Source organism: Leptopilina boulardi, unplaced genomic scaffold (assembly GCF_019393585.1).
Source record: "Leptopilina boulardi isolate dan_hultmark-lab unplaced genomic scaffold, ZJU_Lbou_2.1 LbouV2_351, whole genome shotgun sequence".
Lineage (NCBI taxonomy): Eukaryota > Metazoa > Arthropoda > Insecta > Hymenoptera > Figitidae > Leptopilina > Leptopilina boulardi.
Window position 1 is genome coordinate 3,333,110 of NW_026137920.1, and position 25,319 is coordinate 3,358,428.

Consider the following 25,319-nt stretch of genomic DNA (forward strand, 5'->3'; position numbering starts at 1 on the left):
GATAATTTTGTTTTGTAGTGAAAAATTTAAAAAATAAAAAAATTATATTCACAGGTTAAAGAGAAACGACCGGGAAATTTGAAATTTGTAGCTGGTGTAATTTTGCAAATTTCTAAACTCTTAAAAAAAGATGATGAAAATTTTAATAATTTTCATAAAACTGCTATATCACTTCTTGCTCCTGAATGTTTGGGTCCAAATTTTAATACTCGTCTCGCTTGTCAGGTATTAAAATGAAATAAAACGAAAATTTATTGCGAAATAAAAATAACATTAGTTAACAATAGTTAATAAATAAATAAATAGTTGACAAATAAACTATAGTTTAATTTACCTAATTTAAATTATTATAAATAATAAAAATAACAAAATTTTGGTAGGTGATTAATAAAAAATTTTACTTATTAATTTGTTTTTAAAATTTATAGATAGTTTTAGTGAAATTTTACGAAAAAATTGACGATTATGATAATTTATATAAAGCAATTATTGAAACATTAGATCAGAGAAATTTTCCAATAGCTAATGAATTTTATTACGAGGATTTTCATTTGTTAAATAATTACAATTTACAGGTTGGTGACATTATTAGTAATTTAATTTATTTATTTAATTCAATATCTTATACGCAAATCTAATTAACTTAATTACAAAATTTCACATTTTGATTACTTTTTTCAAATATTATTTTTCCCTTTTTTTGCAGTCTATTTATTATGAAGTTCCACGTTTAACAAATATGAGTAGCGACGAATTAATTTCGCCGATAATATTCGAAAATTATGGATTTATTCAAATGGAAAAACATCCTTTGAAATTATTTGACGAATTAAACTCATTAAGTCGAATAGAATTAATTCCGAGTAAAATAAAATCACGAGGTTAGTAATTTATAAAAAATAATTACATTGTTTTAATGGTCTTTTTGAAAAATAATACTTTTTTTCTAAATTGAAAAATATAAATATATTATTTATACTAATTTGTAAATGAAATTTATATTTTTTTGTTTAATGAGAAATTTTTTTTTACACAGAAAAGAACGAAGCGTCAATGAATGATTGTTGTGTTGATCTACAAAAAAAAATTGTACCCGATAAATTGACAATTTTTGATGTTCGCGATGATTGTATAAAAAATGTTGAGAATGAATCAATAATTGTTGTGGCCTCACTTGTGGAAAGAATTCCAAATCTCGGTGGAATTGCAAGAACTTGTGAAATATTTGGCGCTGGTGAAATGGTTTTAGCGAATAAAATGTGCATTGAAAACAAGGAATTTCAATCTCTTAGTGTCACAGCTGAAAAATGGCTAAAAATCACTGAGGTTTTTTTATTTATTTAAACATATTAACTATTTTTTTATTTTTGTGCCTTTTTAATTCTTTTTTTCTACTCATTTATTTTCATGTAGGTATTTTGAAATTTCTTACTGTTTGTTTTGTTTTGTAAATTTTTTTGTTTAGCTATTATTAACTTTTTCCGCTTTTTTATATTACTCAATTTTTTTAAACCTTTACTTACTATTTTCTAATTTCATTATTATAATTATTTTTATTAGGCATAATTATTCATTTTTTAATTTACCTTTTTGAATTTTCACTTCAATTAAAAATAAATTTTTATATTTAATTTTTCAATTCTGCAAATTTCTCAGGTAAAACCACATGATTTATCAAAATATTTAATGAAAATGAAAGAAAAAGGATGGAAATTAATTGGCTTAGAGCAAACTGCCAATAGTTGTAGTCTTTTGGAGAAAAAATTTGAGAAAAAGACTGTTTTACTTCTTGGGTAACAATTATTAAAAAATTAATTTTTTAGTCAATTACATAAAAATGATTTTTCTGGTATTAATTATAAATTTTTTCTTTTTATTTAATTTTAGAAACGAAAAAGATGGAATACCACCAAATTTAATACCAATTTTAGATAATTGCGTGGAAATTCCACAAGTTGGAGTCATAAGATCGTTAAATGTCCACGTGACTGGTGCAATTTGCATTTGGGAATATGCCAAACAACATTCTTCTTTTTAATAATAAATATGAAAACAAAATTTCTAATGAAAAAAAATTTTTTTTTATATATAAATACAAATAATTTTTAATTAATTCATTATATTTTTCTATTTTTTTCATTTAAAATAAAACAATTGATAAAAAAATATATAATTTTTATTTCCTTTAACTCTTTTACATCCAGAAAAAACTATAAAAGGAAAAGAAATTTGCAGTTTTAGGGTCGCTGATTACGAATCTAAGATCAGTTTTTCAAAATTCAAACTAACGGATCCAATATGGCGATGGAGAAATTTAAAAATTGTTTACATGCAATTTATGTCATTTGAATTTTATATATGTTAAATGAAATTTATGTCATTGGACATTTAATTAACCTAATCATATTTGATAAGGCAGAAATTATATTGACCAACGGTCAACTTTTATGTACGCATCTCTTACGATTATTTTCGTACATGGCTTCTGAAAAAAGTTGGTCGTATCTCGCTGCTGGAGTACGGGGTATTATTTATTTTAATTTATTAAAAATGACGCACATATAGAAAGTAACATCTATATTCTCGTTGACTTATTAAAAAAAATATTTTATTGATTTATTATTTTCGTCACCGATTAACGTCATAGTTTAAAAATTTCTGTTCATTTTTAAACACCTATACAAACAATAAAAACTAGAAATGGTTACTTGCGTCTAATATTTTTTAAATGACTTAAAAGACTTTTTTTATTCTAATTTATTATTAAGAACACAAATAGACGCAATAGCAACTATATATTATTGTTGAATTATTCCAAAAAAGTTCTATTGATTTAATATTATCGTCATCGATTACCGTCATCGATTATAAAAATTCTGCCGATTTTCACACCTATGTAAACTGTAAAAAATATATAAAAAGTAAAAGTTAACTAATTTTTTATCAAAGTTGTCAAACGAGTAGTCACTCGTGAAATAGTAAATCATGATTTCGTTAATATTAATAAAATTGCTTCTAATATTTGTGTCGAGTACAATTTCACAGCCTACACTGCCATGGAATTTGACAGTAAGTTTTTAAAATATTAATTAAAAGATAAATGTGCCTCATCACCACATGCATTTTTCATTTAACTATAAATTCATCTTTTAGCTAACTGCACGAGCTATCGAGCCTTTAGTTCGAGATAATTCAGGATCACTGACCAATCAAAGAACTAAATATCAAACCTTCAATGATAATACTAATTTTGGTATAATAATTAAACAAGGTACAACATTTAGCTTAACGGTAGAGACACCTTCCAAAATAGAAGATTTAAAGTTTTTCTGTTTTCCTTATCCACAACATGAAAAAAAATTAATCAAATTAAATCTTACCGGAAAAACAAATTGCACAAATACATTAACAACAAATTATGATTGTGTACCTATGGTATCCGCATCAAAAAATGTTCCATTACGGATGATAATTAAAACCAAAAACTGGTTTCCATTGTCAACTAACAATTCTAATGATGTGTCACTTCCAAAATCACAAGGAAAAGGAATTTCACACAAAATAGAAAATAATTTAAAATATTCATTTCATGCATTAGGTTATAATGATTTGGAATTTTTAACAATATTGATAAATTACAAGAACATGACAATAGAATTACAACAATTGCAAAAAAAAATTCATTCGAACTTTCAACAAGAAGTATATTTTTGGATCAGTTTAGAACGAAATGGTTTATCAATTTTTGAGTATAAATTTTTAGGTTGTCCCCCATGTGGTACAAAGCTTATTAATGCGGTGGAAAAATTTGAGTTAAATGATGTAATTCATTTTTATCATGCCGAACCAGGTCGTTTTAAATCAAATCTCGAAGGATTAAATTATAAAAAAACAAGTAATTCTTTTATTTTATCAAATACAGGTTTGGAGACCTTAAAATAAAATGGAACAGAATTAAATAATTTAAAATAATCATTCGATGCTTTAGTTCTTGTTGATAAGATGTTTTTAAAAATATTTTTTGTAGTGTAGCACATAGCCATAATTTTGTTTTAACACAGTAGGGTTTGCGCCATGCCACATTAATGATATGATTCTTACAATAATTTTTTTTAATGCAATAAAATTGTTAAATTTAATTTGGAATTGAAAATAATTTTAAGTTACAATGCATTATATTAACATTAATTTGCAAATTATATTCGTATATTGCGATTTTAATGACTTGGAAGCGTACACTCCAATGAAATTGGGATGAAAACTAGATTAATTAAGTCTAGTATAAATTACATACATAAACTATGAAATATACTGTAATAGAATGTTTATTAAACAATATTAATAATGCAACTTATGTTAATTTATGTATTATGAGAAATATATAATTTACAATAAATATATAAAATATACATAACTATTAGTCAGATTATTATTTTTGATATGCTCTTATAATGATAATTATTTTTGTGCCAAAGAATCATCTCGCCGAATCAAGTCAGAGTACATGTTAACGAATTTTTATTTCAACAAATTATTTAATTATTTACACTGAAAAGGACATTAACGTTGATGTCAAAACGTCTGATGGTATATTATTAATAAAATGAATCATTTTAATCGAGTGTAATTCTGTATTTTTACTGGGAGTCGATTATATAATTTGATTTGACTTTGACGTCAAATTTATTTTTTGATTGCAATACGTCAAATTGCTATAAAAAAATAAATTTGAATGCGACGTTAAATTGAAATAAAAAATTAAATTTTAATTGAACGTCTAAGTTAAATAAAACAATGAATTTGTTGAATTAAATTTGACTTTGACGTTAAAATGAATTTGATTTTGACGTCAAATCAAATTACATAATCGACACCCAGTGTATCCCTTCTAGAAAAAATCAATTAAACACGATTCAGAACGATTGAGTACAAAAAGTTTTTAATCGTTTTGAATTGTTTTCAATTGGAGTATATATTTTTTCAATTGATTCGAATTGTTTTCAATCGTGTAAAATAAGTTAAACTTTTTCAATTGTTTTTAATCGGGTGCTATCGGGAGAACGATATACGCACATGCGCAAATAGTTAATTATAAGAATAAGAAAAGTGTTGAATCAAACAGGAAAGATGTTTTTCTTATAAGTCTTTTGTAATATATAGTTTGTTCTGTTCGTGCGTATGTGTCAAATATTTAAAATCTAAAGTAAAATTTCTAGTGATATGGATAATGTCAATATGTTTACTTATCCTATACATGAACAAATTAAATATGACAATCTTTGAGTTGTTAATCCATAACCTCAAAAAAATAAAAATAAATAAATGGGTACGTAAAAGAATACATATAAACAGAAATTAAATAAATAATTAGGTACATATAAAAATAAATATAAGAAAAAATTCTATTTCTTGCATTTTAAAATAATTTCAGTTTTTAATTTTTTTTTTAGAACAAAATTTTTAGTTTTTTTAAACTTTATGTGTCCAGCAGCTTTTCAAAAAAATTTAGCAAAAAAATTATTCAGTATAAATTTTGTTCGAAATTCACCTAAACTCCTTCCAACAACAAAAAACCATAATTTTTCCATTAAATATTTTCAAAAATTGTAATCAAATTCTTTAAAAAGTTCAATTGTTTTCAATTAAATTTTACAAAATTTTAATTATTTAAAAATAATAAGTCAAAACCTTTCAATTCTAACACTTCCAAAATTGAATTACTTCTATTAAATTCTATAATTATTTTATTTATAAAAAATTTTAACTAATACTTTTTGCAAATTTTATCATAAATTTAAAAAAAAAAATTTTTTATTAAAAACTTTGATTGCAACTCTTCGAAATATAAATTTTTTCTAAAAATTTTAAATTAAAATTCTTTACAAACTTATTTTGTGCTAGAAACGGATGTTAAACCCGTTACATTTGTATAAAGTTTTTCATTCATTAAAATATTTTCAAAATTTTCAATTTAAAATCACCAGAAATTTAATTATTTCTAATGAATCTTATCATTATTGTAGATCTTCCAATATTCGATTATTTAAAAAACTTCAATATTGACTGAAATTAAAAAAAAATTTCAGTAATTCAATTTTCAATTTTTTTTTTAGTTCGGAAAATAATCTTTGAAATAATTATATATTTCTAGACTGTTTAATTAGTTGCATTTTTTAAAATTTTCAAAAACTCCCACCAAGCAATAGTGCATGGAATACAATCTATAGAACACGATTGAAAACGATTGAATATAATAAGAAAGTCGATCGTCTTCAATTGTAAGAACACGATTAAGAAACACGATTGGGGACAATAGAATTTCCTTTCCTATTGTTTTCAATCGTTTTCAATCGATTTTTTCTAGAAGGGATATTCACTGGAACCTAATCTTAATATATATTCTTTTAACATTTTTTCGAATCACTCAATCTATGTAAAGGTATTCTAGTGGATTTGGAGTATGCAGCATCTTCAATATCTGTGCACCTTTTTAATTGATATTTTTCTTGATTGTCAAGTAACTTTGAATTTTCTTCTCTAATTTTAATCCATTTCTCTTTCTTAATTGGTTTTTGAACTATTTTTGATCTATTTGTAAAATAGGCTCTCTTTTAATGTAATAAGTATTCACCACAGTAAACTCAATTTCCGGAAATAAAATTTATCGGTTTTTCAAAGTATGCTGAAATTCAGAAAGATCAATAAATCGAAATTGAGAATTCATCGTTAAGTGAAAACGTACTTCGTTCTCTAAGGCAAAATTTGACAATTTTTTGGGTGCAATATCTGTCAAAAAAGTAAGATCATTAAAATAAAACACTTTTTCTTTTAAATTCTCCAAACCCTTAACAAAGGTACTTTTATTTCTTTTTAAAAAATTATATACTTCTTATTCCAAATCGGATTTTTTAGACTTCGAAACATTTATTCTTTTCATTTATAATGTAAACTCGAATAAACAAACGTCAATTCAAATGTTCAAAAGAAAAGAATTCATGGTAAGAAAAAAATAATTCACCGTAATGTTCCAATTCAGTTTTTTCGCCAAACCGAATACAGCTTAAATTACCACCAATTCTTTTCGCTTACTCCTAATTTTTTTTACTGAGAAATTCCTTGCGAAGTAAGTTGTCCAGATTGTTTTGAAGTTGACGGAATATTATCAATTATCAACTTGGAACCTATTTTCTGGATTTAGATTAATATAAAATTTATCATTGGTTGAAAATAATGCATTTAAATGTATTACCGAATTAACCATTCGTCCTTCTTTTGTAATTTCAACATCTTGCATTACCAATGTGGGAAAATCAAATCCATTAACGGGTATAATTTCTTTCCCGAAATTCCGCAATTGGATTGTGTCAGGAATATAATACACTTCCTTTGGAACTTCGAAATAATTAGGATCAATGTACACTATTCCAGATGGATTTTTAATTTCATATTTAATCAATAGGAATAGGTTTAATTCAGTAGTCAAGCGAACATTTTTTATAGCATCTTCAGCATTAGAATAAGCAAGAAAATTTTTTGTTGTAAATTGCTTACGAAAATTTTTAATTGATAACATTTCTTGCCAAATTTTGCTATTTACTGGCCAAGCATCATAAAGTATGTTTGGAATTTTAATAAATTTATTATCACACTGTCTAAGGGCCAATCTGTTTAGTGCTGCTGAAAGACATCTTTGTGCATGTAAATTGTTTGGTAAAGTTTTTGCCAAATGTGAATACAGTACATAATAATCCTCAAATCGCATACTTTGCCGAAATGAAAGTGACTCATACATTTCATACACAGTTTCAACATTCTGTAAATGAGTCTCATCAAAAATATAATTTATAGTTTGTTTTGCAATTTCCAAATTTTCAACCTGATATGCAGATTCTTTAAATAGAACATCATCAATAAAAATGTGATTTGTTATTTTCCATTCGTTAAATCTTTCAGAAGGTATTACACCTGCATTTATATCATCTGCCAACATTTTATAAGTAGGAACACGAGTTTCAATTGGATCAATTCTTAAAATGTAAGTTTTTAAGAATTTTTCCCTTTCAGTTACTCTAAACAGAGGAATGTTTAATGAGATAAGATTAGCCGCATTCTCGATATCTACACTTCTTGGGTATGTAATTACTTTTTTATATTCCAGTGAAAGTCTATTCTGCAGTCTTTGTATTTCCCAATTTGATTTCAATATTGGCCTTTGTTTTAGTTCTAAAAGTAAGAAATCCTTTCCATTTTTGAATTCAGCATTTACTACGTAAAATTCGAGTTCTGGAAAAACAACAAATTGGTTTTTCCAACTCTTATCAAATTCAGCCAAATCAACAAGTCCATATTGAGAATCAATTGTCATGTGATAACGAATTTCTGTTGTTAAGGAGTATGATTTCTTATTAACAAGATTAATTTCACTTGGACGAATATCTGTCAATAGGGTAATATCATTGAAATAAAAAAAATGTCCTTTCATTTTCTCGAAATACTTAACAACATAGGGTCTGTTTAATGTATGTTTAAACCACAGTTCTTTTGGCATTTTATGAAACACCCTGTCTTGATCCCAACGTATTCTCTCGATATCCATTTGTAACGTTTTTAATCTTTTTTTATTTTTGTATAAATCAGCCCAATTTTTAGATTTTAAGTCTTTTAAAGATTTTAACATTTTCTGATAATTATCTTCTCCATACAATAAGGTAGATTTGAAGTTACTTTCATCCAATCCTTCAGATAGCCTTGAAGTTGACGGAATGTTATCACTTTGTAATTCCCTTGGCACGTTTCCTTCTGACGTATCTGGATTCATTGGCGTCTTATTCCATTCATTCGTATTATGATAAACTATATAATCTTTTATTATTTTCCTGTCTTCATCTAAATTAAGATAAGGAATAAGTTTTCGAATAATCTCATGTCTTTCCATTCCAGACACATCAATATTTGTCAAACTTTCCTTAGAATAAAGGTCTCCAGATCCCTTTGAAGTTTCGGGAATAACTTTATAAGTAGGTATTATTTTCGTATCTGCATTAAGATAAGGTAAGTCACTTCGGAGTAGATCATTTTCTCCCATTTCCAGTTTCACATTAGAAATTTCAGCAGTTGCTGGAATATATTCACGATAGAAAATTTTGTTTATGTCATCTTTTGTTGGCAACACGGGAACTTGAAACGGATTGCCTTCAATGGTTCTTAGTTCTGCAGTATTTCCAAATGATGATATGCATGTGGGTCCAAAGAAATTTTCACCGTTCGGATAATAGTATTGAACGAGTTTATAATTATTCTCGTCTCTCAGAACCTTTGGTATCAGACCATTAAATGTTGACAGTTTCATATTCGTATTAAGCTTTTTTAACACAGTTGTTAATAACAATTTTAGATTTGTATTTTTTGGAATTTTTTTAATCATAGTGTTATATATCTTGTGCAATTTTTGGTAGCCAAACTTGCCTAAGTTGTTGATTGATTCAATTCCAGGATCTATAACTCGTAGGAAGGTAATAGATAAATCTTTTAACAGGTGCTTGGTAAAAATTTCCTGCGAAACGGATCTCGCCAACACTTTTGAAACTTGATATAATGAAGTTAATCTACTGGCACTTGCTGTACTTGCAAAAGTACTTCTAATTAAATATTTTTCGCTTAATCCAATTACAAAGTTGTCGCTCATTTTTGTTGCGTATTTTGTGGCAAGACTTTCTACAGGAAGTAAGGTGAGAACATCTGAAGGACAGCTTATTGCGGCTCCAGTTTTGCTATCCGCTTTTACGCTTTCAATACAATTGTAAAATGGTACAAGTATTTTTAGAAAATTAAAAACCTTCTCTTTTGTAGTTTCATTTTTATAGTCGACCATTAGCTTATTTACAAATTGTCTTGTCTTTATTTCGGCAATCCTTTCAATAAATGCTTCGCTATCTTCATGAGCGAATTTCAAATCATTGGCAATTATATTTATTTCCATTTCTGTATATGGATCATTAGCAATTACATTACCAAACTCTTGTTTGTTATCACTTCTTACGAGTAATGACAAAACATTATCGTTATCTATAATGGCATAAAAATCTGTTTTTCCTTCTTCTTTAATTGCAAACAGTAGGTATACTTTGGGGTTTATTTTACTTGCCATAGGTGGCATGTTCGCCATGTACATTGGATAATCTTTCGCTTTTGCATCACTAACAATAGATTTTGAGTCTAATTTTTCTATTACTTTACTGTCATTTAAAACTTTTCTTATTGCAATCTTTTCAATTTCATATTTTGTCTTTCTTACATTTTCAAACTGTTTCTCATAAACAACTTTCAATTCGGGTAGATTTTTTACGGAACAACCAGAAGGAACACTTATTTTTATAAAGAAATGATAATATGACATATAGTTTGTCACATATTCATTTTCATGTTCTTTAAAACCAGAATAGTTACAATGTTTCTCTAGTATAGTTGTTGCCAATAATCTTCGATTTTTTAATTCTTTTATTTCCTTTTCGAGTTTGTAATAAAGGTTGTTTTCAAAATAATGATTTTCAATTTTATTCATTTCTAAATTAATATTTGAAAATAAATTTTCATAAACTTCATTCCAAAATTCTGCATTAAACAAAGTTTGATATTTCTCTCTGAATGTTTCTTTTTCCTTAGAGGCGTAAAAAAATAGTGCCGGTGTTGAAAAAGCTGCTAACATTATTTCATAAGTTTCGTTACCGTAAGCCTCTTGTAAATCAAACTCTCGTGTAATTGAAATTAAATCACCAAACGAAGCGTTTAGAGTTTCTCCAAGTATGGATTTGACAATTTTTAAACCAGCCATTGCGTATAAATAATCCACTTCCATTATGTTCATATCTTTATTTTCTGGCTCGGGAAATATTGGCAGTATATATTCAAAAAACACTTTTTTAGCAGACAAAAAAGTGAGTTTTTTGCTTTTGTTTGTTTTTAAACAGTAATCTATACTGGTGTAATTGTTAAAGAGTTCCTGCTTTATGGTTTTCATAAGTTTGGAATAAGATGTATTATCTGCCTTGTTGATTATACCTGCTAAATATCCGGTAATATGTCCATAGTGAGAAAAGAGAGCAGTGTTTAAGATGTACTGGTATGTTTCATTTACATATTTCAAATCGAGTGTTTCATTTTCGCCGCCACCATAGAGATCAGTTCCTATTAGTACATTTTTTAGAAGTTGGAGTTTTTTCTCGGATACATTGTTGGAATTATGAAGGTATTGAAAATAAGTATTGAGTACAGGGACAGTTTGATTTCGCTGCTTCAACGTAATTAGGCCTTTGTTATAAAAGATAACTCCGAGAGTGGTAATGTAGTGACAAATAGATAGGAACTGAAAATTCGATGAATGTTGTACGAAAACTGATGTGTCGTTCATCATGAGCCGATTCGGTTATTGTTGTTTTTATTTTTCAATGTTTTTACAGTTGCTGTTGTATTTTTACACTGTTGTAAAGTTTTAATTTTTCCATAGAAAACCTGAAATAATTTTACTTTTTGTTTAATTGAGCTTTTTAATGCAAGGATCGGTTAAGCGGTCGGATAAAATATAATTTTTTAAATTAGACCTATTTAGAAGGGAAGTTATAAATAATAATATAAATTTAAAAAATCTTGTACTTTTTGATGAAGTAACCGTTAAAAAATTATATGTATACATTTTAAGAATTTTATGGAGATCTCAAACTAATTCAAAAAGAGCAATTTTTCACGTCTGTGAAGTAGGCCGAAACATACCACCCACATAGCACGATTTCTGGCTTGGAGGTTACTGTAACGATATCTGTAGGGTTTGTAAGGTTACCGTGTAAGCCTGCAGTATACTTGAGGTCATCTTAAAACTTCCGCCTTACAGTAAGCTTACACAGTAAAGCTAAGGTAAGCTTACACAGTAAGGTCGTGGTAAGTTTACATGGTAAGGTTGTGGTAAGCTTACACGGTAAGGTTGTTGTAAGCTTCCCGTAAGGTTACTGTAAGGTTGCTGTAAGGTTACTGTTAATATAAAGTAATATGAAAATATATTAAAAATAATTATATTATAATATATATTATATTATAAATTTTTTTGTATAAAAAATTATATATTTGGTAAAGTACTTTATGAACCCCAATAGGGTTTGTCAAATAAAAGTTACTGCGCAGCCGTATGTGCCATAGAAAACTACTGCGCATAAATATTAATAAATTTTATTTATTAACAACATTCTATGTTTACAGTAACCTCACATCAACCTTACAGTAACCTTAAAGGAAGCTTACAACTACCTTACCGTGTAAGCTTACCACAACTTTACCATGTAAACTTACCACGACCTTACTGTGTAAGCTTACCTTAGCTTTACTGTGTAAGCTTACTGTAAGGCGGAAGTTTTAAGATGACCTCAAGTTTACTGCAGGCTTACACGGTAACCTTACAAACCCTACAGATATCGTTACAGTAACCTCCCAGCAAGAAGTCGTGCTATGTGGGCATGATACATATTAGTATTAGCAATTCACTAACTTTTAGGGCTCATTTAAGGCTAACTGGGCTTCCACACTTTAAATTTTAGGTTCTAATTTATTTCTTAAATTAAGGTTCCTGCCAGCTTCACATTGAAGCTGGAACCCCGCATAACTTTTTTATCACTACTCCTACTAACCTCTAACTACAAGGAAAATTTAGGTCTCATTAAGGGCTATCAAAATATTCCTTAATCTAATTAAAACATTTTCATTTTTTTAAAAAAATGTTCACATTGACAATTGTTCACACTTGACCTTATTATTTTTTTAAAATGAGTTTCCGACTAGTAGCAACGTAGGTCCATCAAACCAGTACCTCCACAATTACAATTTAGAAAACAGACTACACTAGATTTTTGGGCTTTTTAGGGCTCCACAAAAAAATATTCCTGATTTTTAAAAATCACCTCTTCAACAAAAACAACCCTTTTTAATATCAGCAACTTACATTTTCCTATTTTTCGAATTAATAAATTCATCGGATTCGCTTGAAACTCATTACTCGGGGGTTTGTAGGGTCGCTGATTACGAATCCAAAGTCCGTTTTCAAAAATTCAAAATGGCGTATCCAATATGGTGGACAAGTTTAAAAAAATTGAACGTATACGCTTGAAACACGTTACTCCGGGGGTTTTTAGCGTCGCTGATTACGAATCCGATGTCCGTTTTCAAAAATTTTAAATAGCGAAACCTATATGACCAACGAGTTTTACAAAAATTAAACCTATTCGTTCGAAACTCATTACTTAGTGAACAAGAGTAAACTCCTAACCTTAACTACCACTTCTCATTTTGGGCTTCACGCCTAAACTTAAATATAAGGGAAAACCTTGAAGTATTTGCATAATTTCTTTGTTTTTTTCTTCTAACCTGTCCTAATAATTTTGGGCTCTTCAAAATCACATCTTTCCATTTTTGGGCTTCATCCCTAAATATAAAAATTACCTCTAAAATTTAACAAAAGAGTAAACTTCGATCTATTTGCAGAATTTTTTTTCTTATAACCTGTCTTAATACTTTCAGGCTTTCCAAAATTACCACTTCTCATTTTTAGGCTTAACCCCTAAATCTAAAAATCACCCCTAAACTTTAAAACAAAAGTAAACTTTGATCTATTTGCAAAATTATTTTTTCTTCTTCTAACTTGTGCCAATATTCTGTTTTAGTTAAAAGAGTAGTTTTTGAAAATGATTGGAGCCCAAAAATTGGGATGGTTGTTTTTAGGGAGCCCAAAAATATTTGACCCGATTTAGAGGAAGAACTACCGGATTATATTAGTTTTTTTACTTCTGTTTTATTTAAAAGGGTATTTTTTGAAGATTAGGTGGATCACAAAATTCGGGATTGCTGTTTTTAAGGAGCCCAAAAAATTTGTTGACACAATTAAAAGAAAGATTTACAGAATTATGTCAAACGTAAATGTTTTTGATCAATTTGGAAGAGAAGATTATTAATATAGGGGTGAGTGGGGAGTTGTGCCTCGAGGGGAGTCGTGCTAAATATTTTTAATATGGAAATTAATATGACTAATTTCAATTATTGTCATATTCTTTTCTCGTTAAAAACTAACTTTTTAAGTTGTACTCGTTATTTTTGGAAACATTTTTCGTGTTTTTCCAGATAGTGAGTTAAAATTTGTTTCTAAAAGTTTTGTTGTCTCTTTATGTTTAGGTCATTCACACTAATTTTTTCAAAGTGATCACAATGTTTAATGCATAAAAATTAGCTGTTATTAATAAATTTTCGAGGTACTCCAGCGTTAGTAGGGAGTTGTGCCTCACATCATATTATTTAACAGTTTTTAATGCTAATACGCACTCTCTTTTTTATTTTGCATTATTTATGAATAATTAGAATGTTTTAAGCAATTTAAATATTTAAATTTCTTTAGTGAAATGAGACTTTTTACATCTGTATTCACTGTAAATGCAATTAATTTTTTAGCTTAATTCAATTATTTTTAAAATAATTTTATTTTATCTAAATTACCTAAAATTAATCTTTTATTATCTTAAATATTTCTTTATTTTATGTAAGTTATCTTACTTTTTCACATTTCATAATTTAAATAAAGAATATTCTAAAAGATGTGTCTTTTTCTTAAATTTTCAACAGTGGACCACAACTGTGAGAAAACCTGTATTTTATGAGAGAGAAGTGCCTTTTTCCGACTCGGTCAAATATCTAGGAGTGATTCTGGATAAAAAGCTGATCTGGAAAAAGCACTTAGAGTATGAATATAGTAGGTTTTGCACTGCTTTTTGGGTTTGCAGAAGGGCTATTGGATCATCTTGGGGTCTAAAACCGGATATGGTTCAGTGGCTCTATCGTATGGTCCTGTTGCCAAGGTTTCTGCATGCAGCAATTGTTTGGTGGATTAGAAGCCAGTGGAAAACGGTAAAATTGAAACTTGAACAACTGCAAGCAATGGCGTTAAGAGGGATTACTGGCGCAATGAGAACCACGCCAACTTCTGCGTTAGGTTTCTTACTGGCGGAGGAACCTCTACACATTTTAACGGTTAAAAATAAGTTAAAACATATTATAACTGTACATACTTGTAAATGATAAATTAGGTATTAAAAATAAATGAAAAATATAGTTAGATTTTTGTTTTTATTCGAACATAAAAGAACGACGTTAAAGAAATAATAATAAAAAATTAATAAATCAAAGAGAGTAACTAAAAAAATCAACGATTTTTTTCTAAGTCCCTAAATTTTTTAGACTTATAAAAAAAAGTATGTAAGATTTTCTAAAAGCATATGGCAAAGTATTTTGAGTTATTTGAAAATAAGTGAAAATAGATTTTCCAAGGACGGTGTCGAGGTCACGGGGTCGGTGTCGCTTTTGGAAATTTGTTAACTGTTGTTGTTGTATATAATAGAATAATAAAAAAAAATTTAAATACAGTAGGACTCCGGTTATCCGAGCTAATGTGGACCGGACCTATCTCGTATAAGGCGAAAATTCGGATAATCCGAATTGTTATTACAATTTAACATTATTATTGTTTAAAAAATTATTATTTATTACATACGGGAAAATAATATTGTATATATTCTATAATAATTTAAACAATTTAAATTTATTAAAAATAAACTCATATTTATAAAAAACTAAAATTAAAAATAACTCGGATAAAGTAGACTAGACTCAGATAATATAGAATTTCCTACTGGGACACCACCTCGGATAATCGAGACCTCAGATAAAGCGAGCTCGGATAAACGGGGTTTTACTGTAATAGTTTTGATCGAAAAACAAAACCTGGAGCACAACTCCCTACTCTCCGCTGTTCATTGATTGGCAAGTTTACACCTTCACTGATTTTAAAAGGAGTTGTTTTTGTTGAATGGGTGAGTTTTAAAAATTGGGCATATTTTTTTAGTGGAGCCCAAAAATATAGCGTATTTGATATTTTTAAAATTTTTAGTTTTTACATAGTCCAAAAATGTAGTGCAGTCTGTTATCTAAATTATTTTTGTGAGCACCTCAAAAACAACCATCGTAATATTTGGACTCCGCCCATTTTTCAAAAACTATCCTTTTAACTAAAACAAAAGTAAAAAACATAACATAATCCTGTAGTTCTTCTTTTCAATTGGATCAAATATTTTTAGTCTTCTCAAAAACATCCATCCCGATTTTTGGGCTTCACCCATTTTCCAAAACAACCCTTTTAACTACAACAGAAGTAAAAATCATAACATAATCCTGTAGTTCTTTCTCTCAATCGGATATTTTTGGTTTTCACAAAAACAACCATCCAAATTTTTGGGCTCTACTCATTTTTACACACCTATCTTTAACGAAGAAAAAGTTGGTCCCCGATGCCGAAAAAAACTCTTATATATTTTGAATCTCTGGACACTAAATGAACAAAATTTCAAAGATTCAAAATCGTAACCGATCCTCCTGCAGGACTTTTTATGTATTTATTGTTTTTTTATGCATTATAATGAAAAATTGCTTCATTACGATGTGCAGATCAGTTGAAATTACTAGTGCAATTTTTTTATACTTATTAAATGTAAAAATAATAATAATAATAATAATACATAACTATAATTTCTGGGAATAAAAGTTGGATGATCAATATTGTAATTTTAAATCCGCACTGTCAACAAAAATAATAAGAGAGTATTTTCTGTAACGAAATCCACGTCAATTCTACCTTTTCTTCCCCCACTCACCATCCTCTGAACCATCCCTCCCACGCACCCTAAATACATCCTAAGGGACCTTACTTCTGTCAAGGCCCAGAACCACTAGTGTTAATTTTAGACTTTGTAAAGAGACACGTATCTAAATCTACGGACTTAGAACGTGGCATTATTACACTCGTTTTAATAAATAAAGAATAATACTTTGTTTACGAATAATTTATTATAATTTACTTATTTCTTGTAATTAATAAATAAATAAATAATAAATTATCTACGGATAATTTATCATCTGATAATATTTATTAATTAAATTCAAGATTATAAAAACCCGTCACAAAAATGGCGATCCTGAGCCAGGATACGTGTTGAGTTTACCTTTTTACGGAAAGTCGCTACTAACTCTACAAACCGTATCTTGATACGAACCTGCAGTTAACTTACTGTAAAATTTAAGTGAATAGTGACGGAAGTGTTTTGTTTTTGATAAAGAAAACAAAAATATATACATAAATATTCTTTTAAATTGGGGTAAAATTAGTGGCTGAATTGAAGTAGGCCCTATTCTACGTAAACCGCTAATCTAAAAGAATATTCAAAAGGGCTCGTCGATCTAGACGATAAGACCTCGGGAACGCTAAGCAGTGCGGTAAAACCCAGAAGAAGAAGGAAGGAAGAACACCACTGGACCATTGTCATTATCCATCAAGAAAGAGGAGGCAAGTGAAAAATAAATATACGACAAATATATATATATATATATATATACATAAATTTTTGAGAATTTTATAATTTAGAGTAGTCGTTGGTATACTCCTGGTGTTCCAGAGCACTGCCACCGTTAATAAAATAAAACCTGAATCCGAATTAACCTTGTATGTACTCCATGTAGACGGATTGTACAAGTGAGGATTTTAAAAACACACATACTTAGAAAAACTTTGTAACGCGTTCGGTACACATACACCCGACACTCGAAATTTAGAAACAATTTATAAATAAAAAAAAAATCTGGCTTTAAAGTCTTACTTGAGATTTTTAAAGAGTTTTGATGAGAATATTCATCAAGATTCTTTAATTAATAATTCTGTTCCATCTCTTCCTACACCTGAAAATCACAATATTAATATTACAATGACGAACGAAACTGACAAAGTTAAAGACAATACTATTAACAAAGACGATGACAAAGACAGTCTAAAATTAATTTTAGAAAAATTGACATTACTTGAAAATAATCAAAGAATATTAAATTCGGAAAATGCTAAAAGAATGGATGAAATAAAATTTCTTGCTCATAAACAAAACCTGCTTTTAACCGAAGACGAAGAGAACGACACCGAAGAGGAGACAATAGAGCGGAAACATAAAAATTTTCCTCCAAAATTAGATGAAACACCCAAAGATAGTGAAAAGAATATTTATAGAGAATTTCCAGAATTGTATAATACCGGACCCTCCTCACAGCGGGCGATCGGTGCCACAAGTGTAAGCGGCGCGCATTCCCTGCCACAGCGAGTGACTACAACGGAAACCTTTCCTGCAAAGGACATTATAAGAACTATAGAAATTTTAAATGGCCAAGACGATGCAGGTGTTCAAGACTTTATCTTAAACGTGAAACGCGCTATTTACAAATGCTCACAACCTGACCTTTTATTAGATTTTGTAAAGGCAGAAAAAATACAAGGAAATGCCAAACGTGCTATTCGGCATTGTCCTACAAATAGTTTTGAAGATCTATTTACATCTCTTAAAATAAACCTTTCTTCTGAAACATCTGTAGAACTATGCAGGGTTAAACTAGACAACTGCAAACAAAATAATGACACGGTACAAATATATAATCAGAAATATAGACAATTATTTAATGAACTTAAATACGCGATTCAATCAAAACACTCCGGGACAATGGCTCGAAAAATTGCTCTTCAAATTGAAGAAGAATCAGCCATCAAAAGATATATTATGAACCTTCGGGAGGAAATAGGTACTCAAGTTAGACCATTAAAACCTACTTCCATTATTAAAGCACAAGAAGAAGCTTTAGAAGCTGAAACGTGGTATCGCGAAAAACTAAAGAGTAGAGTACTGTCTACCATTAGACCACACTCACAACCAAATTTCGGAAAAAATCTTACTTCCGGTCGGAAACCCTTTCCAGTTCAGAATTCTTCAAACAAATTTAACCAATCTGACCCACCTAACCATAACCTACCTTTAAATCAACGCTCTACTATGACATGTAACTTTTGTAAACGAATTGGTCACACTTATTCTCAATGCCGCGATAGACTGAACTCGGATTTTCACACAAACCAGAATCAAAAAAGACCCCCGGGGCGAGTTCACTATACAAAAGAGATTTCCTCAGAGGAAGAAATACACGACAAAGAAACAGGCGACGGAACAGAAACGTCGGAGAATATACAGACCGAATTAGCTGCATATCCGGAAGATTGCAATCAATATATGTACGACCTTGCGAATTCAAACGAGATGTACGACTCCTCGTGGTCACAGGAGCTTCTATAAATATAATTAAAAAATCAAATTTTCCAGAAAATCTTCCCAAAGAGTTCCATGCAAAACAGTTCAAAATGGGAAATGACGTTCAAACCTCTGAGTACAAGGTAGAGGTAAATTATTTAGACAAAAAACATGTTTTTCACATAGTTCCTGACGATTTTCCATTACCAGAAGACGGTATTTTAGGGTTACCATTTTTACAGCAATATTTATATCGATTATCAAATGAAACATTGCGCTTGAATGAACATGAACACCAGTTAATTGAAGATGGGATTGTAATACCACCAAATCAAATTAAATTAATTCGCATTCCTGTAACAAAGAAAAAGGGAACAGTAGGGATTTTTGATAACCCCTTTATTCCAGATTCAATCTACTCCATACAAGACCAAACTGTCACTGTCCCGATTAGTAACAATTCTCCTACAAGTAAACACCTGAATTTAAAGGATATTAATTATAAATATATCACATCTAACGTGCCGGAACCGGGAATTATGTACATTCCAGCGAATGAATTATCAAAAAGAATTAAACTGCTAAATGATAATACACGACTGAACCACGTAGAGACCTGTTTTAAAGAAAACCTTTTGAAAATAATTCACTCATATCATGACATATTTCGGTTACCAGGCGACCCATTACCTGGTACACATCTTGCGCACCATAAAATTACACTCAAAGAGGATAAAATAATTAACACCCGATCTTATCAACCACCAAAATGCCATGAAAATGAAGTGTGCACTCAAGTGGGAGAAATGCGTAAAGAAGGTATTTTGAGAGACTCTGACTCGCCTTACAATTCACCAGTGTGGATTGTACCTAAAAAATCAGACGCATCTGGTAAGAAAAAATGGCGCGTAGTGATAGACTTTAGGAAAATTAACGAAATCACAGATCAAGACTCTTACCCAATACCAGTAATAGATGATATTATCTATAATTTAGGCAACGCTAAATATTTCTCTGCTTTCGATCTTAGCTCAGGTTTTCATCAGGTACCTATGGAAGAAAGTTCAAAAAAATTTACAGCCTTCTCGACACCTGACGGACATTTCGAGTTTGAAAGAATGCCATTCGGATTAAAGAATTCTCCTGCCACATTTCAAAGAATGATTAACACTGCATTGAATGGTCTCATTAACAAAATCTGTATGGTCTACTTAGATGACATTGTTGTTTATGGCTCCACTATAGAAGAACATAATACAAATTTAGTTACACTTTTTGAAAGACTGCGCCAGACTGGACTCAAATTACAACCTGATAAGTGTGAATATTTGAGGCCCGAATTAGAATATTTGGGACACTTAGTAACTAAAGATGGAATTAAACCTAACCCCAATAAAACCAAAGCGGTATCAGAATTTAAAATTCCACATAACCTTACCACTCTAAAATCATTCTTAGGTCTCTCCGGATATTACAGGAAATTTATTAAGAACTATTCCACAATAGCCAAACCACTTACAGAACTTACTAAAGGATCAAAAGAGTTCCTCTGGACTCCAAATTGCCAAAACTCTTTTGATTCATTAAAAATGTCCCTTTGCAATGCACCGGTACTAAAATATCCAGACTTTGAAAAAGAATTTGTTTTAATTACAGACGCATCTAATGTAGGGTTAGGAGCTATCTTAAGTCAAGATGGTCATCCTTGTTATTATATTTCAAGAACTCTTAATGCACCCGAACTCAATTACACAACAACTGAAAAAGAACTCCTTGCAATTGTATGGGCAGTTCAAAGATTCAGACAATATCTTCTAGGTCGCAAATTTAAGATCCTAACCGATCATCAAGCGTTAAAGTGGTTATTTAACGTAAAGGATGCATCTTCGCGATTAATGAGATGGAGGCTTAAATTAGAAGAATATGAATACGAAATTCAATATAAAAAGGGTTCCGAAAATACTGCAGCCGACGCTCTTTCTCGCATATGCCATATTACTAGCAAAAATAATTCGGTACAACCAAACGAAATCGAATTTGATTTAGAAACCGAGTTACCTGAAATCGAGATCCTAGATGTACCGTTGGAACGAGATCTTAACACACCGACACCATTCAATAATGTAAAATCATCCTCTCATGACACACATTCAACCGATCAGATAGAATTCAATGATTTTGACTTTACAAATCCATCACCAAATTTAGATCTAGAACTTATTCAAAACGAACAACCACAACCTCAAAATTCAACACCTATTAGATTAGACGATCAACAGTTGTACCAAGAGTATTATAAGTGGTTCGCAAATCGAACAGAAACTAGGGAGGTAGAAAAACCGAATGCCAATGGAAAATTATGGAAACAATTTCGAAAACGTTTTACCGATGATCCCAATATTAAAGTCTTACCCCCGTATACTGAAAAAGATTGGCTCCGAATAATTGATAACACTGCAAGATGGACAATCTCAAAAAAACCCACTATTTTAAGAATGCACTTTAATGACCCCACTATTACATCAACAGAAAGAGTAAAGTTAAAAATTTTAATATCTTTCATTAGCTTTAAATATCCTCAAATTAAGATACACACCTGTTTTAATTCAACCACCGAATTATCAAAGGACGAAAAACAACAAATTATCCAAGAAAGTCATGGATCTATAATGACTCAACATTTTGGCGAAAATAAATCGATTCAAAGAGCACGTGAATTAGGGACTTGGAAAAATATGGAGAATGAAATAGTAGATTACATTAAAAAATGTCATACGTGCCAAACTCAAAAGTTAACAAGAATTAAAAGAAAATCCGAAGCAATAATACCCGATACTCCGGTCGAACCAAACGATAAAATCGCAATGGACATTTTTGGACCTTTACCCGTTACCTTAGAATCTAATGAATATATACTTTCTATTCAAGACATGCTGACGAAATATCTCATACTAATCCCTCTAAAGGACGTTCATTCTGAAACAATAATAGAAAAACTCTTCGATCATTATATTTACATTTTTGGATCACCGAAACACATTTTGACTGATCAAGGACAAAATTTAGTATCTGAATTAATGCAGAACTTCGAAAATTTGTTCCGAATCCAACACATTAAAACCACAGCTTTCCATCCGCAGAGTAATGGTAGTTTAGAAAGAGCACGTAGTACAGTTAAGGATTTAATTAGGACAGCTATGACAGATTTGCATACTGAATGGGACAAAACACTTAAATTCATATCAATGGCTTACAATACAATGTTACATGAGGGAACTGGATTTAGCCCATTTCATCTAACTTTCGGTCGAAATGCAAACATACCTTCTGTACTATCAACTACTCCAAGTCTAAAATATCCTGATTTAGTTAAACTTTGGCAGGAAAGACACGAAAGGTATATCGGTAAAGCTCGAGAAAAAATTCAAAAATGTAAAGAAAAATATAAAAGAATACAAGACGCGAAAATAATTCTACCACAAAGATTGTTTGACATTGGAGATCTTGTAATGGTAACAAACAATAAAGAAAACAAGCTTAGTCCCGATTGGAAAGGCCCTGCAACTATTGTAAGATCATTACCTAATAATAATTACGAAATACTTCTTAACAATGACAGAACCTTGATCCATGCCGACAGACTAAAGTTATACAACTATTAAAACATAATTTACTCGTATTACCGAATTTTATATTAATGTGACTAATATAAAATTTCATTCCGTTATAGGCAAAAAAAAAAAAAAAAAAAAAAAAAACAAACAAAATGCAGAAACTACTGTTTACGACTACTTTTTTCTTCACCATTGTATACTCCAACATCATATTTAAACCTATTACGAATACACCAATATTCGCAGAGAACTTGGGCACTACAAGCCTCTATCACCGAACGTGGAAGTTAATTATAGGAGTGGATACTAGTAGTATCGATAATAGATTAATCCAAATTCAGGATGCCTATACAAAGGCAGTCGCATTATGTCACGAATGTGCAGAAGAATTTGAAATTAATGTACTTAACAATCGCATACTAAGAATGGCAGATCTTCAGGTTACACTTCGTCAAATATTAGGATTTTCTCGTACAAAGAAAGGAATTTTAAATATCATAGGATCCATATCTAAGACACTTTTCGGTACTCTCGATGAGAATGATATGGAGATTATTAATCAAGAATTCGACAAAGTATATTCAGATCAAAAAATAATTACAGAGACAATAGGGAATCAAACTAGGATAATTAAAACAATATTAAACACAGCTTCTCACGATCTACAGCTTCTTAACCAAGAATCAGGATCCTTGATTAATCAACTTAATAAACTAGTAAATTCGTCAAACACTAACGCAAAAAACACTATAATCGCCAATATGCTTACTGTCTGTACAATAGCAATCAGTGAATACAGCGAAGACATTAATTTAATAATAAATGCTATAAACGATGGGAAACATGGTACTGTACATCCTCAAATTCTTACACCAAATATGTTAATTCGAGAATTACAACTCATCGAAGAAGAAACTAACACCAAATATCCAATTAAATTGATACCGCAAAATTATCAACATATCATTGACATATCCGACATAACTGTAAGCATTACACACAAACAATTAATATACATTCTTAAAGTACCAGAATTAGAAGAACCAGTCCTCCAAACTTTACACTTAATTCCAATACCTATTCGTCATGGAACAGGATTCATTGCACCAATCCCATCACACGAAATCCTACTCATTAATCCAGAAAAAACTTTTTATGTCCCTTCTGACACACAGACAATGCGAAATTGTAAAATATTAGAAGACACTTTTATTTGTAAAAGGGTACAACCAACTTTTCTTATCAGCGAAGTAGAAAACTGTGAAACTAGTATTGTTAAACATAGATACAAATCCATTTCCGATAAATACTGTGAATTTTCTGTTTTTAAAATAGCAGAACTAGCATTTATACCTCTTCAAGATCCAAAACAATTTATTGTAATACCAGAAAATGAAATAGAATTGAACGTTGTTTGTAACAACAAAAATGAAATTACAACCATTAAGGAACCTAGTCTAATTCACAGTAATTCCGATTGTATATTACACACTCCAAAATCAATATTAAAATTACGTAAATCAATCGAACATAACTCCGATATCAAGTTCAAAAAAAAATATCTCTTTTGCAATTAGTCAAAGCGACTTAAATTTATTAAGCTCTCAACTACCCATAATACAAGAATCATTACATAGAGAAAAATTTAATTCTCTAAAACGTAGTATAGACACTATGGAAGCTTCGATTCAAAGTATAAAAAATATTCGTAGAACCAAAACATGGGTGGAAAAAAGCACAGATATATTACAATATTTAGGATATACATCATTAGTCATTTTAACAATTTACTCACTTTATAAATCGGGAGTTTGTAAACTATTTGCTAAATTACTTCCTACGAACCTATGTATTAATTTATTCTGCGTCAAAACAAATGTAAACAATATACCAAATGTACAGTATACAAGTGCCCCTACGGCACCAACACCACTAGATGAACATCTAAAAATCAAACCTCAATCTATAAGGTTTCGACCTTAGGGACTAAGGTCAATCTAAGTTGGGGGGTGTAACGAAATCCACGTCAATTCTACCTTTTCTTCCCCCACTCACCATCCTCTGAACCATCCCTCCCACGCACCCTAAATACATCCTAAGGGACCTTACTTCTGTCAAGGCCCAGAACCACTAGTGTTAATTTTAGACTTTGTAAAGAGACACGTATCTAAATCTACGGACTTAGAACGTGGCATTATTACACTCGTTTTAATAAATAAAGAATAATACTTTGTTTACGAATAATTTATTATAATTTACTTATTTCTTGTAATTAATAAATAAATAAATAATAAATTATCTACGGATAATTTATCATCTGATAATATTTATTAATTAAATTCAAGATTATAAAAACCCGTCACATTTCCCTAGAACACCGCAGATGCAAACATTAGATTATCCAAATTTTCTATCACTTCTTATTCTTATTAATATACGCAACATTAGTTACTGCTATTGGAATTTGTATTTGTATCGTGTAAGAAAATAAATGATAACAAGTTTGCTAAAATTG

At 29.7% G+C, this 25,319-nt stretch overlaps 3 protein-coding genes across 10 annotated transcripts in view; 2 read left to right on the plus strand and 1 right to left on the minus strand.

The window, feature by feature from the left end:
* Positions 1-4,414, plus strand: part of LOC127286160 (uncharacterized) — a 17,478-nt gene extending 13,064 nt beyond the window's left edge. Inside the window, exons 5-11 of the mRNA XM_051312502.1 lie at positions 55-225; positions 429-575; positions 707-881; positions 1,037-1,326; positions 1,657-1,793; positions 1,888-3,069; positions 3,154-4,414. Of these exons, the coding sequence (XP_051168459.1) occupies positions 55-225; positions 429-575; positions 707-881; positions 1,037-1,326; positions 1,657-1,793; positions 1,888-2,038 (1,071 nt within the window). The 3' untranslated portion in view covers positions 2,039-3,069; positions 3,154-4,414. The remainder of the gene's footprint in view (positions 1-54; positions 226-428; positions 576-706; positions 882-1,036; positions 1,327-1,656; positions 1,794-1,887; positions 3,070-3,153) is intronic.
* Positions 1-25,319, plus strand: part of LOC127286158 (ras-related protein Rab-37) — a 293,485-nt gene that overhangs the window by 113,499 nt on the left and 154,667 nt on the right. The window lies entirely within an intron of this gene.
* The window catches only part of LOC127286161 (uncharacterized), a 25,944-nt gene continuing 4,925 nt past the window's right edge, over positions 4,301-25,319 (minus strand). Inside the window, exon 2 of the mRNA XM_051312503.1 lies at positions 4,301-11,508. Coding sequence (XP_051168460.1) covers positions 7,163-11,410 — 4,248 coding nt within the window. The 5' untranslated portion in view covers positions 11,411-11,508 and the 3' untranslated portion in view covers positions 4,301-7,162. The remainder of the gene's footprint in view (positions 11,509-25,319) is intronic.